The sequence below is a fragment of the Chelon labrosus genome (assembly GCF_963514085.1).
Source record: "Chelon labrosus genome assembly, chromosome: 6".
NCBI lineage: Eukaryota > Metazoa > Chordata > Actinopteri > Mugiliformes > Mugilidae > Chelon > Chelon labrosus.
The window spans coordinates 19,454,282-19,472,064 of record NC_140342.1 but is presented as its reverse complement, the minus strand read 5'-3'; the positions used below and the strand labels follow the sequence as shown (position 1 = coordinate 19,472,064).

General features: G+C 40.9%; 2 protein-coding genes across 4 annotated transcripts; both read right to left on the bottom strand.

Moving 5' to 3' along the window:
- Positions 1-146: 146 nt before the first annotated feature.
- On the bottom strand, positions 147-6,789 carry LOC311489501 (ras-related protein Rab-8A). The gene is made up of 8 exons (XM_084546609.1): positions 5,943-6,789; positions 5,304-5,364; positions 4,805-4,865; positions 4,613-4,690; positions 4,433-4,522; positions 4,255-4,320; positions 2,831-2,881; positions 147-2,729 (listed from the first exon to the last, which is right to left on the bottom strand). Exons 1-8 carry the CDS (start codon positions 6,064-6,066, stop codon positions 2,640-2,642), a joined length of 621 nt encoding a protein of 206 aa, XP_084402735.1. The 5' UTR covers positions 6,067-6,789; the 3' UTR covers positions 147-2,639.
- Positions 6,790-7,434: 645 nt separating this feature from the next.
- On the bottom strand, positions 7,435-16,442 carry LOC311489369 (tropomyosin alpha-1 chain-like). Of its 3 annotated transcripts, none has more exons than XM_084546432.1 (9): positions 16,119-16,431; positions 13,761-13,886; positions 10,464-10,597; positions 9,182-9,299; positions 9,003-9,073; positions 8,845-8,920; positions 8,578-8,640; positions 8,426-8,495; positions 7,435-7,786 (listed from the first exon to the last, which is right to left on the bottom strand). In XM_084546432.1, exons 1-9 carry the CDS (start codon positions 16,230-16,232, stop codon positions 7,704-7,706), a joined length of 855 nt encoding a protein of 284 aa, XP_084402558.1. In that variant the 5' UTR covers positions 16,233-16,431; the 3' UTR covers positions 7,435-7,703. The 3 variants fall into 3 exon arrangements, with proteins under 3 accessions (XP_084402558.1, XP_084402559.1, XP_084402560.1); XM_084546434.1 differs by lacking the exon at positions 7,435-7,786 and adding an exon at positions 8,142-8,239 and having other exon boundaries at positions 16,119-16,442; XM_084546433.1 differs by lacking the exons at positions 13,761-13,886; positions 16,119-16,431 and adding an exon at positions 11,660-11,929.
- Positions 16,443-17,783: the final 1,341 nt, after the last annotated feature.

Below are 17,783 nucleotides of genomic sequence, written 5' to 3'. Positions count from 1 at the left end.
AATGAAGTTTTTTTTTTTTCCATTTTATTTTATTAAATCAAAAGTACACATATCTACAAATTGTAGATACATTTTTATATGGGTTTAGAAAGTACAGTACAATTTAAGTATAACTCTTTTTTTTTTCTCTCATTGTGATATTTACAATGTTTTATTACCCGCCGCCCACCCCCCCCAAAAAAAAATCCTCCCTGTGTACTTCATACTCGATGGAATGAAAATATGGCTGTAAAAAGGGACGTTGAGTATATGACGACACGTGATAGGAATCTTAAGAAAAAGATATGCTTTAAAAAACAAAAAATAAATCAAAGAGGAAGTATCATCTCTGTGGAAAATGATACAGCTTGAGTCCCAAGAAAAAAAAAAGCCTGCTCCCTATTTGTTTCTGTTTAAAGCTACAGTATTCGACCGAGACAACGCCTCGACGCACGGCGCTCGACAGGCTAAAATCGACCTGCATCGATGTAACAGTTCTCTATAAACGGAGCACGTCTTGTTTGTTGTTTTCTTTTTTTTTTGCCTCAGTGAAATCACACGTAACAACATTATCAACAACAACAAAAAAAAATTGCCCGCACATTCAACTGCACAGGTCTACAAAGTATGTCTGAAATTTACATTACACACATATGCACAGGTCCAAGAGTCACAATGCATAGCTCACCCTATGACAGAAAGAACTTGAGTACTAGCGGTTAAGACAAATGGTCGCGGTAGTCATGAGGTCCCAAATTATTCGATATTAAGAAGGTGCAGGCAAGCAAAAGCAGATTCCTCCTCCATATATTGTGCATATAGGAACTTGATTTTTCAGACTAACGAAAGCTAAAGAAATGGGAAACAATGGATGAACAGACTTGAGTTTCGACATCGGAGTAAAATACGAGCGGAAGGTACATATTTGCATCAAACACTTCAAATTAACTGTCTCTTTCTTAATTGAATACTGAGTTTGCTGGTCATCTATTCTGCCTCTGGTGCCACCTAGTTACCAAACAGAAGCGCCACAGTTAACAGGAACGCGTGAGAAAATATAAACACTACTACTACTACTGAGATCACCTTTAAGTTTAGGTCAAGCTGGCTTTTATAAATGTCACTTGGCAGGGCAGTAGCATAGAAACAGAGGCTGTAACGTTCTTTTTACACACGCACTTATTACTGTTGTTTTTAAGTGAACTAATAACATGACAGTGGATCGCTAGCAGTGTAACAGCAGAAGAGATCGATTCATTTATAAGTAAATTTTGGTATAATATGCCCATTATATTACCAAGAATTAAAGTGTTTTTTTCTTTCTTTAACTAATTGTAACTATCACTTGGCACAGGCTACACACAACACAATATACTGGTAAAGTGCAAGGAGAGCTGCATGGATATCAGAAGGGAAGGGGCCATACAGCGAGACTCCTCGAGTGGTTATTTTAAATTGCTGATCAGTTAACCAGAGACGTCATTTAGCTTGACTGTGAATCAGAGCCGGAAGTTAAACTTTTCAAAATGAAAGGCTCATCTTGTTTGAAGCAACCTTACGAGTCAATCGAGAGAGAAGAAGCAACTCTTCAAGCAAAAATATCCAACACTTGGTGGTTTCAGCTTCTCAAAAGTGTGAAATTTTGCTGCTATTCTTCGTCTGCTGCGATGGTAAACAGAACGTTTTTGGACTTCAGGGCATCTCCTTGGGCTCACTGGCGTTTTAAACTTTAAACTAAGCTTTCATTGCAGTTGTAAAGTACAACTAAAGTACTTCAAGATATGTTCCAATATTGTGTACTTAAATCACGTTCACATTACGTACTCAAACATCTGGTCCAACAAAAACAACCCATCATAAATTGTGCAGCTGACACTTTGACAGCAGAACTTGAATGTGTATAGACACATGTCTAGGCTGTAGCTGAAAGTGTATCGCTTCCAAACTGCTTTCCAGCACTTACAAGCTGGCACTCGATATTAAAAAGAGTTGCAAGCCGAGATCAGGGCTTGTAGAAACACATATTTTTTTTGGATGCAACAAATGATTGTCGAGAACTACACGCAAACAAAAGCGCAAGTGAAAACTTTTCCAATCCAATTTCTCTCTGACCCTTGACTTCACTACCGTTGATATCAGCTGCTGAAATGAAAAAGAAAACAGCTCTGCTCCACAGGCGCTCAAGCCCATCAGCCTCTGGTTGACATTTGTCACATAAAAAGGGAAAGAGCTCTAATAAAAAATATATCTAAATATCACATTTGTATTCCAATCCCAAAACTAGTAAATGATTTCTCATCCACGGTTGTGCTACCGCCTGTGCGAAACATCAGTGCTTAGAATGAAGAGACTAACTTCAGAAGTAAGAGCCTGTCTTTTGTGTGAGGTGGAACATCTGGATAATGATCCTGGCCGTGTCCTCCAACAGCCAAGCACTTGACAGATCTCCTTAAAATGGAAGAGATGCACCTCTGGAAGCTTTCAGAAGAGGAAGAGAGGAGGGGGAAGGCCTCCGCTTACTGAGAATATAATGGTTTCTGTGGACTGGGAGGACAGGCCATGACGGGGAAGAAAGAGGAAGGAGGGAGGAAGTGCTAAGAGCGAGCACAGTCCATTTATGTCCAGCCAGCGGGGCTGCCAGTGTGAAAGGCCCCGTTCCCTCAGAGCAGGCTACAGCGGAAGAAGCTGGTCTTTTTCTGAGGCTCTGAGATCTTGACTCCGTGACTGCTTCCCTGTGGCGTGTTGCCCTCCTGAAGTAAAAACATCAAACAGGTCACAGCTCTGTCAAATGTCCACTTTTAACCCGATTCATTCTCACACTGTGAAATAAGCTCTTCTATGTGACACTTACCAATTTTGTGTCCATTTTTGACTTGATGTCTCTGGCGAGTGTCAAAAATGCCTACGAACCAGAACAAATGTACATGGAGTTAAGTTTGTGATATGCATCTATAGTATGGATATTTACATGGCATTTATAGAGACGAGAACTGAAACCAGTTCACGTTAGAAACTTGTGGGCAAGAAAAAAAAACGTATTCACGCTCAGTACTCATAGGAATGTGATTTTCAAATGGAGAAACCTAATTTAAGAAATATGAAGTTTTAACATCAGTGGCTACGTTTATATGTACTAATAACAGAAATGCCTCATGTAACCACCTCAATCCAGCTATACTGGCCAGATCTAGACTGATAGGAATAGTGTAAATGCTTCAATAATCGTTTCACTGAGAAAATATTTGCACTTGATTGGATTGTTTCTCTGTGGTTGGAATAAATGCAGCGTTGCACATATTCGCTGCACATGGGGTAAACATCAGGTGACATGACGAGTTTCTGGAAAGGACATAAACATGGCACACTGGACTCTATGTGGGCACCCCTGTTGTTGAAGACATCTGTCCATCTTGGTCACCTACTGCTTTTGAATGAACTCAGTGTTATCAATAAAGTTACAAAGATACTGTCTTCTTCTTCTGTTTAATTTCCGGCTGATTCGATGCGAGTGGAACCACTCTGCACATGTCAAATAAAGTTACATTCTGGTTGTTGCTTTAAGGGCATGTAAACATATACACTCACTTGCCAGTTCATTAGGTACACTAGTGAAAACGAATGCAGTCTAATACAACAGCCCTGCACTAAACCTTAGCTTCATGAAGGTAATGGTACTCTAAAACAACAGAGAGCCGTGTTGATTCAACTGTGTATTCATTTTGAAGGCTGTGGTTTGTACAAGTGTTGTAATCTACTGTGTTGTACCGACACAAGTTTTGTTATTTTTGACAACCCCGTTTTAGTCGTTGGGCTAGACAGTTTAAGGTCACCACAAATGATCACATCCTCTAAAATGATCTTACAGTTGAACTTCCACCTTTCTTGTTTCAACATAAACTGAACATTATAACATTCACGAAGCTAAGATTTAGTGCAGGACTCTTAGACATTAGAACGCATTCATATTCATTAATGTACCCAACGAATTGGCAAATGAGTGCATATCTTACCAAATCATTTAATTTAGCATCCATGTAAACAGGTAAATTGGAATTTCAATTTATTTCAATCTGATTGGAAACACTGTTCAAGTAGATATAGCAGTGGTTGTACGTTTGCTAGCTGGCACATTTCAAATCAACAGTACTTTGAGTTCTTGAAAAAATTACTAATTAGGATGTGTCTGGTGATCGTTTATGATTTAACTAGCTGACAAACTTAAAAAAGTATTAAATAAAATATTCAAATTCTCCTAAAGGAAAAGAGGCTACTTACGTTTTCCACATTGATGTTGGCCTTTGCACTCGTCTCCATGAACTTGATTCCGTACTCAAGAGCAAGCTGAAAGGGAATGAGAGGAAAATAAATAAATAAATAAATATGCTACAAACCTGCCAAAATTAACAGTGCATCGGTTCCATTATTTCCAATCAAATAAAATTAAACTTCTCACCTTCTCCCCTCTGTCTTTGGAAACCTGCCTCTTGTCATTGATGTCACATTTGTTGCCAAGTACCATCTTCTCAACATCAGAGGATGCATGCTGGATTAAGAGAAGAGAGTTTTAATTTCCTACAAGGTGCCATTCAGGCAGCGAGCATGTAACCGAGGATATATTTAGACCTGTATATACCTCTTCTATATTCCTTATCCAGTTCTTGATGTTCTCAAAAGACTTCTCGTTGGTGATGTCGTAGACAAGCATGATGCCCTGTTAAAGGACAGTAAATCAGACGCGTTGCAACAAATGCAGCCGAGGAGCTGTGGCTTTATAGGAAAGAAGATTTAAGTCACATTTGTCTTGTCAGCGTAAGAAGGCACCTACCATCGCTCCTCTGTAGTAGGCCGTTGTGATTGTTCGGAAGCGCTCCTGACCTGCTGTGTCCCTAAAAAAAAAGTACAAAAGATATCAAGTTTCAAAACAAATGTCGATCACAGTGTTTGGGAAAATTAGTGAGAAAGTTTCAATAAATTTCTCACTACAGGTAGCTCTTACAACGTTTGAGTTAATTAAAAGTTTTCCAACAAGCTGATATAGCAGCAAATACCTCAAGTTTATACATTTTAAAGGCTATACATCCACTGTTTTTTGTCAATGCAGACAGAAATGGGTAGTTAAACTTATTAGAACCTGTAACTTATATCTGAAACAATAAAATAGGCCATTATTTATATGATAAGCATGATAACATATCTCTAGTCTGTATGAAGCTCATCTTGAGTGGACTGTGTCCAACCCATATTTTGCTTTCCTTCAATAGGTACATATTGATAAAACACTTCCTTCACGTCACATGTAAAGCATTTAAAGGAAATAAACTTACCATATCTGCAACTTTATCTTCTTTCCGTCAAGCTCTATTGTCCTAATCTTGAAATCAATGCCTGCGGGGATAAAAGAGGATCATGCATGTCAATCATAACGTTAGCTTGCTAGCTTAGTATATCCAGGCGAAACCTGGCTGTGACGGCTGTACCAAAAAAAATAAATGTACACAAACGGATAGGGAATACACAACAAAAAAGGCAGTAATATGTGTATAGAAGAAGATTGGTGCGTTGTAAATAACTGTATTGAACAACCATAGCGTGCTACGTATCGCGTTTTCCGGTGCTTTGCCAGAATGTAGACGGGGGCCTACATGCTAACGCTAGCTAGCAAGAGAGCCAACCGGCATGACTTTAAAATAAAATTATTTACAATACTGTTACTATAAGCGTTTCACGTACACACGTAACAGTAAGTTTCACGTTGCACGGCTTACCACTGACTTCATTATGTCAATGACAAGTAAACGAATTACACATTTTTATAACTTACGAATTGAAACTAGTACTCCACTTAGCATAGCTAGTAGCATTCCAGCAAGTAGACAGACCCGCAGATACAGCCCACTGACGCGTTGTAAACACACAGAATGTCACAGTTTACATCAGCCCCTCCTAAAAAAAAAAAAACTCACCTATTGTCGAGATAAACGTTGAGTTGAAGGCGTCCTCTGAAAACCTGAACAGGACACATGTCTTCCCGACACCAGAGTCCCCGATTAACAGTAATTTAAACAAATAGTCGTATGTTTTCGCCATATTTGATATTATTGCGGAAATCCCGCCCGGCGACGCAGTGACGTGACTGTGCGGAAAGGACGCCCCCTGCTGGCCCGGAATTCACCTGCTTGTTTATCACTGACGAGGACCAGCAGACGTTCACAGGTCAGTCATGATGGAGAAAAAAGGAAGTTAATTCAACTCAAATAACCCATCTACATAATAATATACTTAATGATTTGAATTTGCAAATTACTTTACCTTTCAAACAGTCTTCTTAGCCGTCTGTATTCATCAAATGGCTATAAATTAACCAGAACAATGGGTTCAACTTCCAAAAACTATGTTTAAATTCCAAAATATGAAACATTATGCTGGATTAGCTACTACTTGACATTCACAACACTACTCTTACAGCATGTGCATGTGGCTGCATGTCTCAGTAGGTAGATACGTACATAAAAGTAATCGAGTTGCATAAGGAGTCACTGACTGTACCCTACCTTTGCTGCTTAGATTATATATTGCTGATAATAGTTCTTATCCTGAAGATAAAACTTAAATTGCAACACTGTAGGATCACATTTTGCCACGTTTATATTTTTGACCAGAACAAAAACATTCACAGTACAAGATGTGCACGTGGCTGTGTCTATGAGGAGTATACATATATGGTAGGTATGATGGTGCAGAGCTAATTTTGGGTGTCTTTGTGTGCTGCATATTTGTATCTTGTGGAGCTTGAAAATTACATCAATAATGCAAACCTATGGAGTCCTTTTACTGTACCTTCGATGCTTTTAGTGTATAACATGAACTGTGCATATACTGTATTGCTGAACCTTCTTTTCCTGAAATAAAACTTTTTATTGTACTCAGCATTTTGTAGAATTTGTTATTTTTGACATAAAAAAAAAAAGGTCTCATCACATTTGCTGTTTCCTAAACATTAGGTTGCATCACATGGCCTTCCTCAGTGCAGTGATTCTACATTAAACAGCTGGAATCATGATTTTTTTTCTTTAGATAGCTTACATTAATGTAAGTCTGAAGCCCTACTTATTTTTAGGAATAAACAACGCTTGACTTTAAATTGAATTGTCTGTAATATGCTGTGGCCTGTATCTCATTTAAAAATACTAGCAGTATTCCGTGACCTTATGCTGTGGAAGCGAAGAGGCACCAGATAAGCAACAAGAGCAACTTCACTGTCGCAGTCGAAATAACTGTGCGTGTTGGCACACGTAAAGTGAAGGGTGAGCTTCTTCTCCTGTTCCAGTTAATGGATATGTGTTGAAATCGCCTCTAGGATACACATAAAACACACACACACACACACACACACAAAGAAAATGCACATACTCACGCAGATGACACAACAGCCAACATGACACATAAAACATCAGCAACACTGTCATCGTCATTGTTTTATTTGTGCTCTGAGTTTGGTCTACAACACAATTTATCAATGATCAACAATCATTTGGACCCAAAACCATTTGTTTTTTGTATTTTTTTTCAAAAAGGTAGAGAAACAAAAGAACCATAAATATAAAAAGGGGGCTACATGTGTTTAACAAAGAGTGAAATTACAGAGAATGGATGGCATGTAGAAAATATCTTTTACAGAAGGATTTTTTTATTTTTTTATTATGTTTGATGTTCTTCTTGGCGTTTTACAAGCTATTGAGCTCCTGCAGTGTTTGGTCCAGGACTTGGTGCATTCCTACGTTTTCCTCTTTAGCATTTGATAGGCTCTCTGCAATAAAAAAAACAAAGGTAGTAGATTTAACATACAGAGAGTTGGCAGTGAATAGACAGATAATTGAAAATAGATTTGATAATACCGTAATTTCATTTTGGAGCAGACAGAGCAATAAAAAAACAAACACGCTTGTGTATAACAAAACCCACAAATGTGGATTTCACAGCCGCAAGTGGGAGAAGAGATATTCAACGACAGAAGACAGGGTAAAAGAGAAAAAATTATCTTTATTGAGCTTCAGTTCAAAAGGATGTAAGCAGTGAAACAGAAGGGACAAAAGACAAGACAAAGAGCTTTTAATAATGCAAATGCAATAACACAAAGAGAAACAAAGGGAAAGTGAAAACAGGAAAAAGCGTGAGGTTTACAAGGTGTTCATGTCATTGAGGGCATGATCCAGCTCCTCGCTGATCGCCTTGTATTTCAGCTTCTGAGTGTACAGTTCATCTGCAGGTCAAAGGTCAGAGATAGAGCAGGCGCAGGAGGTTCAGAGGAAAGTGCGGAAAGGTCACGGAGGGAAATCAGGAAGAAGAAGGAAGAAATCACACAGATCAGATTAAAGTTGAAGAATAAGGAAAAGTCAGGAATAATGAAGATTTTTTTACAAAAAGGGATGGAAATGAATAAAGTTACCTTCTAAGTCGTCTATGGTCTTTTCCAGCTTAGCGACTGTCCTTTCTGCGAATTCTGCACGGGTCTCCGCCTTTGGCAAACAATAAACGCGTTAATCATCCGGACGCGGCTTACCTCGGAGAACACAGGAGCTTAAGCAGACATAATTTTACCTCTTTAAGTCTGTCATTCAGGACCTTAATCTCCTCCTCGTATTTGTCTTCCTTCTCGGAGTACTGCACAGAAGTGTTCAATTATTTTAGTGCGAAACAATAAATCTTACACTTTTTAATCCATTTCATCTTTCCATGCTCAAAACTTTTGTTAAAAATGATATCAGTATTAAAGCTGCGGGATATTTGCTTCTTTTTAAGCTTGTGGAATGTAAATGTTTGACGTTGTTGACGTTGAATCAAGCTGCAAGCCGGTGGAAGAGTTACCTTATCAGACTGAGCCTCTAGAGACTTGAGGTTGTTGGTGACGTTCTTCAGCTCCTCCTCCAGGTCACCACACTTACTGAAGGAATAAGAAAATGTGTAGTTTTAATAACGCATCAAAAGGTCGCAGGTCATCTTGGCAACAACTGATCCGTGCTTACAGTTCTGCAATCTCTGCCCTCTCTTCTGCCCTCTCCAGCTCGCCCTCAAGGATGACCAGCTTACGGGCAACCTGTTGTTAGAAAGATGTGAAATCAGCATTGAGAAAAAAAAAAAAGCAAAAATGACACCATTTGAGAAGTGGGAATTAGCCGCAACGCGATCTCCTGTTTTTCCGCACCTCCTCGTATTTGCGGTCGGCCTCCTCGGCGATGTGCTTGGCCTCTTTGAGCTGCATCTCCTGGATCTCCATCTTCTCCTCATCTTTCATGGCTCTGTTCTCAATCACCTTCATGCCTCTAAAGATGAGAAAAGAAAAAAAAGTTTAGCAAGACAACAAAGACTCAGTCGACTGATATTACTGAAGTAAGGAGGCATCCCTAAGAAAACTCTGGTCATTACAGCATCACTCCGCTTTGTTAAGATTCTTGAGGAACTGACAATGAGCCAAAATGACATTTGAACTCTTGACATAAAACCCCTTGATGAAAGAAATAAGTTATTAAGTTTAAGTTAAGTACGCAGGTAATCTTGTAAAGTACGTGGCTGCTTTTAATTTCGTGCTTCGTGTAGAAAAGAAAATGTTTATCGGATCCAAATGTGGTTCACATGATCCATCAGCGGTCCACAGTGAGGACATTTAAGCAATACAAATATACTGCAAATCTTTTTTTTAACCTTAAAAAAAACACCAAAGATTTACTTTTCTTGGTGAATGAACCAAACACTCCATTAGTCTCCCCCTCAATGGTTCCAACAAAGGAAAATTTGAGTGATTGTAGCAAGTTTCACCGCGTCTCCTGGCTCTGATTTGCAAAGTCAGGATGGTTAAGACATAAGACATTATTTAACCCATGTTTGGGAAATATCCTTGTCACAGTAGCGTGGAATTTGCCAAAAATATATACAAAAATCGACATGTGATGCTTAAATTAAGGACGTGTTACAAGCTGCACTACAAGTAGTGCCACTTCCTCCTAAGTGGGAGCTGGGAGCGAGATTTATATTTACTTTTGCTAACATAACATATTGAAATTGTTTATCTAGGGCGACAGATAATGCTAGCTCCAAACTGTTTGACTGACGTTAACATTAAGTTAGTAGCAACTGCTTTTTTGGATATCAGTGTTGCCAGATCCTGCAAGACTAGGCCTCTGAGAAGCAGGCAGGTCAAGCAAATTTTCATGCTTGGTCAATCTGAAAAAAGCCATTTTAGTAACACAATGCCTGGAAGATATAAGGCTTGTTTAAAAGGGCTGAATACTCCCACTGGGGTGAAAGGACTCTGCCACCATCTGCCGCTAGTATCCTAAATGGGGCGGGGCAATGGTGAGTTTTAAGTGGATGGTAATAGCATGTGTATCTGATGAGCAGAACCTCCTTTAGTGGCTCAAAATCTGCCTCCACACCAGCGAGGCCACTAGTGAACACATCCGGATGCGCGGATCTATGCCGGTCGTCACCTTTCGCTCTCATCTGCAGCCTTCTCAGCGTCCTCCAGCTTCTGCAGGGCTGTGGCCAGTCTCTCCTGAGCGCGGTCCAGCTCCTCCTCCACCAGCTGGATCCTGCGGTTCAAAGATGCCACCTCGCCCTCGGCCTGAAGCCACACAGAGAGAGATTGGGAGGGAGGGAGAGAGAGAGAGAGAGAGTTCAGAGGTCAGTGAGGAAACATGCTACAGGAAGGACAGCCATTGTTTAGTCCGAATGCTAAAAACCTGGCTACATATTAGGGAAGTTGTAATTACAGCATTCTTGAAGCCAGCTCATCTGAATATGATCAATTCTCTGTAGCATTTATTCCCGTTTTCTTTTTCTCAAGCGCTCGGTTTCACTCTGAGCAACCATGATGAGTTGAGGACTTTGACCTGACACATGCTGATGACGGATAACAGGCCGTTTTTTTAACCCTGACATGTCTGAAATGGTGCAGCTGGCTGAAACGGGGTGGGAGCAACAGATTACTGCTTCTTCAGCCTGTTTCCTGCAGCGGTGATATCACAGACAACCACTTCTGTTCTCTTCTTCCTGTGCAGAGGCTGAAGAGTAGAAGGGGGAGGAAGAGGAGGAAGGACCCCCAAACTCTGGATTTCAGACAAATGTGTCCACAAATGTGTCACTCAGACAAAATAATAAATAATAAAAACGTTGAGGAGATAAAAAAAAAAACGTTTGGTTGTTTGGCAAAACGAGAAGAAACTACGCCCCTGCGAGCAAACTGCTGTTGTAAAACGATCCAAACGTTTGTAAACCTCCAGTGTCTTAACATTTATACGATACAAGCGCGTTAATATGAAACTGAGTTGGTGTTAAGGAGACAAGGGGCGGGTTAAAGTTAGATAACAGCCGAACAAAAGTCTGCAAAGGAATGTGGCTACAATGATGCCCCGACTTGCCCGTAAAATGATAAACAGTGAACTTAACCAGATTAAAATATACATATGTATATAACAAATCTACAACAGGGACGCGAAGGCACCGTTTGGAGTGCTTTATTTGCGCGTAATGGGCGTTTTATTATCACTACCTGGAGTCTTAACACCGAGACGCTGTGCGTAAACTCTTTAGTTCTCGGTAAAGATGGTTACCAGCTATGAGGAAACTAAGGGGGAACATGAAAACGCGCCTGAAGTTGGTTTAAATCGTAAGTTTCGAGTCTCACTTGTTCGCGGAGTTGCCGTTCAGCGTCCAATTCCCTTTGTACCGTCACCGCACGATCTTCTGCCTCATCAGCTTGTTGCTGGAGAGCTTGGATTTTCTTCTTCACCGCCTCCATAATGTCGATTGATTAGTTCACAAAAACAAAGGTAACAAAGTAGAAAACTGGCGATCTGTGTCCGTTAAGTTATCGATGCGAGGCTCCGAGGAAAAACTTTTTTTTTTACTCGGGCAGGAAATCAGGGACGTGCAGGGCTGGGATGGGAAAAAAAAAAAGGGCAGGGAGTTTTCAGGAAATTTATGGCGAGATCCTCCAATCCTGTGAAGAAGCCTGTCTCAGATGACATCACAGGATTTAGGAGGGGAAGGGACTGGTCTTTTCCTCCACAAAAGAGGTGTGCAATGTCACTTTTTTTTCGTGCGCGAGAGGAAGTTTGGGCTTTCTATTGTGGACTTATATGGCAAACGTAAGGTGCTTAGGCGGCACGGGAGTAAAGAGAAGAATGGCGCGGTCTGAGTCAGAAGGCTGAAATATGAATCATAATCGGACACGTTTGTGTGAATGAGAACAGGAAGTAGAGACGGCTAAAGGCGTGTGCGTAAAACAGAAAGGGGCAAGCTGTAGAATGTATAGAAATCAAAAGGTCCAAAGATTTACTTTTCTAAAGGGGGGAGGAGGGAGGGTCAGGGGTGGGTGGAGCGGTAATAATCCTAGTCAATAGGGGCCGTTGGCCTGCAGTGGCCTGGAATGTAAATTGATTTGATTGCAGACATGACCCGCAGCCATAGGGTGGCGACACATTCCTTCAGCGCCCCCTTCTGCCGCCTCCTCCTCCTCCTCCCCCTCCTCACTTTTCAGAGCAAATTCTGGCTTTATTTTCTCCTTCTGTTCTTGTAACACATTTATATATATTAGCATGCCCCATAGGCAGCGAGAAACACGTTTGGATAAGTCATAGTAGTGGACAGTCCTACACCCTGGGTATCCGATAGGTCATCTGAGACTGAAATAATCTGTCATCAGTCACCTTTAACCTTTCAGGTCTTATCTCACCTGTGGGCCGGGTAATTTGAGGGCCACACCGTAGAGGTCACTTTATTTGCTTCTATACATTCATTTTAACAGTAGAACAGTTGTTAGAGCTGAATTTATTATCAAATCTGCTTATGAAAAACTGAAATATAAGAGATAAGACTCTCGTGGGTTGTTAGTAAAACCATGTTTTGGATTCGTCAGTATAATTATAAGATAAAATAATATAATCCTTTAATTTGTTCCACAGTTCCACCAAAAAAACGCCCAAATTGAACCAAGCGTCTGTCTGTTTCCAGATTTCTTTGTCTCACCATTTTTTTTTTCTTCGCCTTTTCAGCTTGGGTGGAAAAACTATGTTCAGCCGCTAGATCCATGACCCATATAAACTGTAGATGCTCTTTAAAGGTCAGTGGTCATTCACCTTTTGCGCCAGGTATGCACTGTAAGCACAGACAAAGAGGAGTATGATACCTCTCCCCAGAAAAAGGCCAGAGCATTGATTTCATTAGACACTGCAGTACGGGGTTCTCTGTTTGCTTAAGCTGCATTCCTGGGATTCCTGGTCGACTACAGCCCGGCCAAGTTCTGTCTGTGCTTGAGAAATATCTCAGTTACAGACCTCAGCGGAACGCAATAACTCGGTGATTCTCAGCAGTATCTGGGTTAGGAGACGCAAGTCTGAGGACTCACTTTCGGGGCTGTTAGTTTGTATGTTTTCTTCTAGATCTAAATGTCAGTCTTTTAACCACATTCCTTATATGGTTTGTTGCGGTAGAAGTAATAAACACTATTAAGGCAAGTCCAGACATTGCCTTTTTGGGCTTGTGTAAGCAGAAGCAGCAACACTTGAACCGATTGCAAAAAAGCTCCTCTGTGTGCAATTTAGTTTTAAACCAATTTCGACAGACAGGATGTTACCGGTCGTGTTTTTTTTTTTCCGATCATGAGGAGATATTTAGCTCAGTCCACATGAAAGAGTGGATACTGATACTTTGTGGGACAGAAACTCAGAAGTTCCCGGGTAATGTGAATAATGTGTTTCAGATGCCAGGCCTCGTGGTAAACTCACATCTGTGGCCTTCTTCTCTGACAGTTCCAGCTTCTCCTGAGCGTCCTTCAGGGCCTCCGAGTACTTGTCCAGCTCATCCTCCGTTCCCTTCAGTTTCTTCTGCAGAGCCAGCAGCTCGTCCTCCAGCTGAGAGAGGGCAAATGTGAGAGACAGCCAGCAAGGAAAACAAGTTATTGATCGGTAAAAGCATAAATGGGACTCTGTGTGACGAAATACCGGCGTTGTTTGGATTAGATGATACATAGATTCACAAAATAATGCTTAATGTATTAATCAAAAGTCACTGGAAGATATTTCGGCTTGTTTTTGTATGTTTTGAGGAAACATTTTTTTGAAAAAAATTCATAGGATCTGTAGGTTTCATTCTTTGGGTACCAAGACATTTTTATTTTCCAATAAATCGTGAAGCTAAAAAGCCCTGATTAAAGGTCTGGGCATCATTACGATTCATCATCTGGGAACTAACTTTAAAAACAATTCACCCCTCCGTTTAACACATGGGCATTTCCTTATATCGGTGAAGCTGGATGGTTTATTAAGGGTTCATTAGGGTTCATCCTATGGTGACCATGAATGTTTAATTAAAAATCTATTAAGCAGATCCTTTAATTGTTTGGTGGTGCACCAAAAGTCACTAGGGTTCGTCTTCTGGCAGCTATGAATGGCTGTAAAAACCCAAACACGTTGAAATGTTTTAATCTATTGGTGGAGCCAGATAAAAGGTCTCATTAAGAATCAATCTTAGGGAACCATAAATATCTGTAACACATAATTTCAGGTTTTATTTCATTCTTTGTCAGAGTTTCTCCAGTAGAAGACGTTCCAAAGTAAACCATTCGTGGTTTATCAAGAGTAATGTTTAAAATTACTTTGTAATCTGGGCGAGCCAGTCCTTTCATTGTTGTTGGAGCCCGTGCCTGATGTGCTGTGTAATAGCTGTTTACATTAGTTTTGTGTATTTTCAGTGCCTTCCGTCGGCCTGACTGCAAGTTGGAGTTGATCTTGCCAAGAATAGCAAAGAAAGCATCTCGTAGCGGTGCTTGTGCCCCTGCCATCCCAACACACTAAAGAGCTCTGAGTAATCTTCTAGGATTTCACTCTGACTGTTCCTTGATGCAGTAGACATACCGGGGCTCCATATGTGCGGTGCCATTGACAACTGTCACTCCTTGTGCTCTCTGAGGGTGTGATTAGGGCTTAGCCACCAGAGAGAAGATTCTTTCCACTTCCTTTAATGTAGATCCTGGCTTTGTCCGAGCCTCTTTAACTCTCTGCTCTGCAGCATTCCTCTCGTACCACCATAATGATGACACAAACTCCCTCTGTGCAATAATCGCCTCTATTTAGAAACCTCAAATATCCTGTCACATCTCCAGATTCTACTTTGCTCATATCAAGTGGTATAAGTACGCTATCATTAAGCTAGGCCTGGAAATATCAAGCTGTCAGAGGCTCAAGCGCTGCAGGACCAAATATGGATATTTGGAATTTGTGAGGTTTTTCTTTTCAGACTTCAGCTCTGATAAGGATGCTGAGCAACAGAGTGTACTAAAACAATAGCTGCTGTAGAGTTTTAACTCCTGCACTGCCGCTCCTCGTTGCGTCTCGCAATCCCTTTTGATTAACTGTGATTGTAACGACCAGCAGTCGTCACCGCACCGTTTTATTTGTGCTTCAGTGTGGATATCCTCCACCTACTCCTGGCTTATACTCAGCACTGGGCTCATTATCAGCTGCTCCTTGTAATTCAGCATTTGGTTCTCTTGGGAAATTCTTGACATTTCACGTTGAGCCTCTCTGCAGCCTGCACATGTTTGCTAATGCTATTTTTTATTTTTTTGCTTTTGAACCCAGATTAGAGTTAGAATAAAGGCTTAAATACTGACAGCAAATTACTCACATATGGTTGTTTGTTTTTTTTTTAAAAAAAAGAAAACTAATGATATACTTAAGTGAAATGAAAACACCCATAAAAATACAAGTTACAACACCTTAAATGTGGTCATATGTGGATTATAGTCACTTCAAACTAAAATAGAATGATACCAAGACAGAAAATGTACGGAAAGGAGGAAAGATGGGGCAATAATATTGAGGCAACTCGGCTGGTATCAATGTCAATAACACAATAAGGCTAATTTATGCAAAAACACAACAAAGGTTACCTATATTAGTAAGGCCGTTCTAAATTACAGTACGTTTCTTTGCAATTTCCAAAGCAGAAAGTATTCTACTCTTATTTAAGTCATACTCATATTCCCACTGTGTCACTTCAGTATTCTCATGCTGGATAAATAAAATTCAATAAAGTTCATCCATTATGCGGTTTACTTTGTAAACTTGTCAGCCACATCTCACCTGCTTGCACTTGTCCTCTGCTGCCTTCTGGTCGGACTCAGCCTGCTCTGCCCTGTCGATGGCATTCTCCTTGTCCAACTTCAGCATCTGCATCTTCTTCTTGATGGCCTCCATGGTGACTGTTGGGTCTCAGTGCCTCAGGAACAACAAAATAATGTATTTCTTTAGGCAAAAAGTCGTTGCAGATGTTCGGCGGAAGACGCCTAGCAGGAGCCCTCACAAGGTTGGCCGGGACAGCGACTGGCAGATGCAGGGAGGAGGAGAGAGACGGAGGGGAGCTCAGAGCGAGGACGCGCAGGAGAGGAGAGGAGGATGCAAACTGAGAGTCAGTGGAGCTCTGTGTGATTTAAACTTGACTGGAGGTTTGGACAACCCCAGTCCCCAGTGACAGCCCTTTCCCACCGGTTACCCCTTCCACCACTCCCCGCCTCGGCTACTCTAGAACTTACTGTCCCCCCCTCCCTCCCTAATCTAAACTTCACCTCTCAAAAGCTCCTCAGAGGAACACCGTGGTGTAGATGTCTTCCCTCTGCCCGGCCTACATTTACTGTATGTCCTTGTTTGGATTTTTATGTTTTGCGAAAAACAGGAGAAGATAAGAAAAAGAAAAATAATCCAGACATCAGAAAGACATTGTTCACATTAGTAATATGAGTCATTTTTTTCCCCCTTTTGGGCGATCTATATGTCTGTGTTCTTACTTAGGAATGTTCAAATTGACGTTAATACCAGAGTTGGTTAGAAAGGACATAGTTTTCATTCTAGCGCTGAATGAAAAAGAGCTGCATGGAAAAATGATCCAGCCAAAGAAAATTTGGGGGAGAGAGCTGTCTGCGTGTGATCTACACCAGGCAGCCGGAGCGTTACAGCCCAGCTACACAGACATAAACCATAGGTCCACTGCAATTAAGATCCCTTTTAATTGCCGTTGGCTTGACAGGCCTTTATTTAGATCTGTTTTCTGTAATTTGTGCGGCACACAATATGAAAAGATTTTGTTGACTGTGGGATATGACTTGTGCTTCTGAGACAGATTCTAGGAATATGGTTTCGTGCCACTATAGGAAATATTTGGCACAGTTTTACAAGTCAAGAAAAAAAAGCAGACTTTAAAATGAAAACAGATGACGTTTGTTTGTAATCCAGGATCAATCGGGATGCGAAATCTGAAATTGTCACAGTGAGCAGGGCGGCGCATATCTCTCTGCGCTTGCTAATGACATCAGAGCTGATGGGCCTCTGTGTTTGCTTTCAGCTGCCCCGGCTAAAAATAAAGATTACAAGGGAACTCAAAGAAGGGTGCGTCGTGCAGGGGCCATACATCTGAAGAGAAACTCGGACAAATGCATCCTATGTCTTTTTGAATTGCCACTACTGATATTTGCATCCTGGTGGTTGATGTTTATAAAGACAGCGCCCTCGTTGCGCGAAGGGCGCTGTGCGGGAAACCAAAAATGAGAATATGTCTTTTCTGCAGGAGTTTAGGATTGTTGCCCAGATTATTTAGTCCTGACAAAGCTAAGAATACGCCTTTCTTAGTCTTGTCCTAGTTCGGGTGATGCAGAAATTGTCTGAGATTGTTTGTTTTGAGCTTACAGTCCGTTTCACGTCATATCACATCAACAGACAGGTAAAGAACACAAGTAAAACACTCTTTTCTGTGTG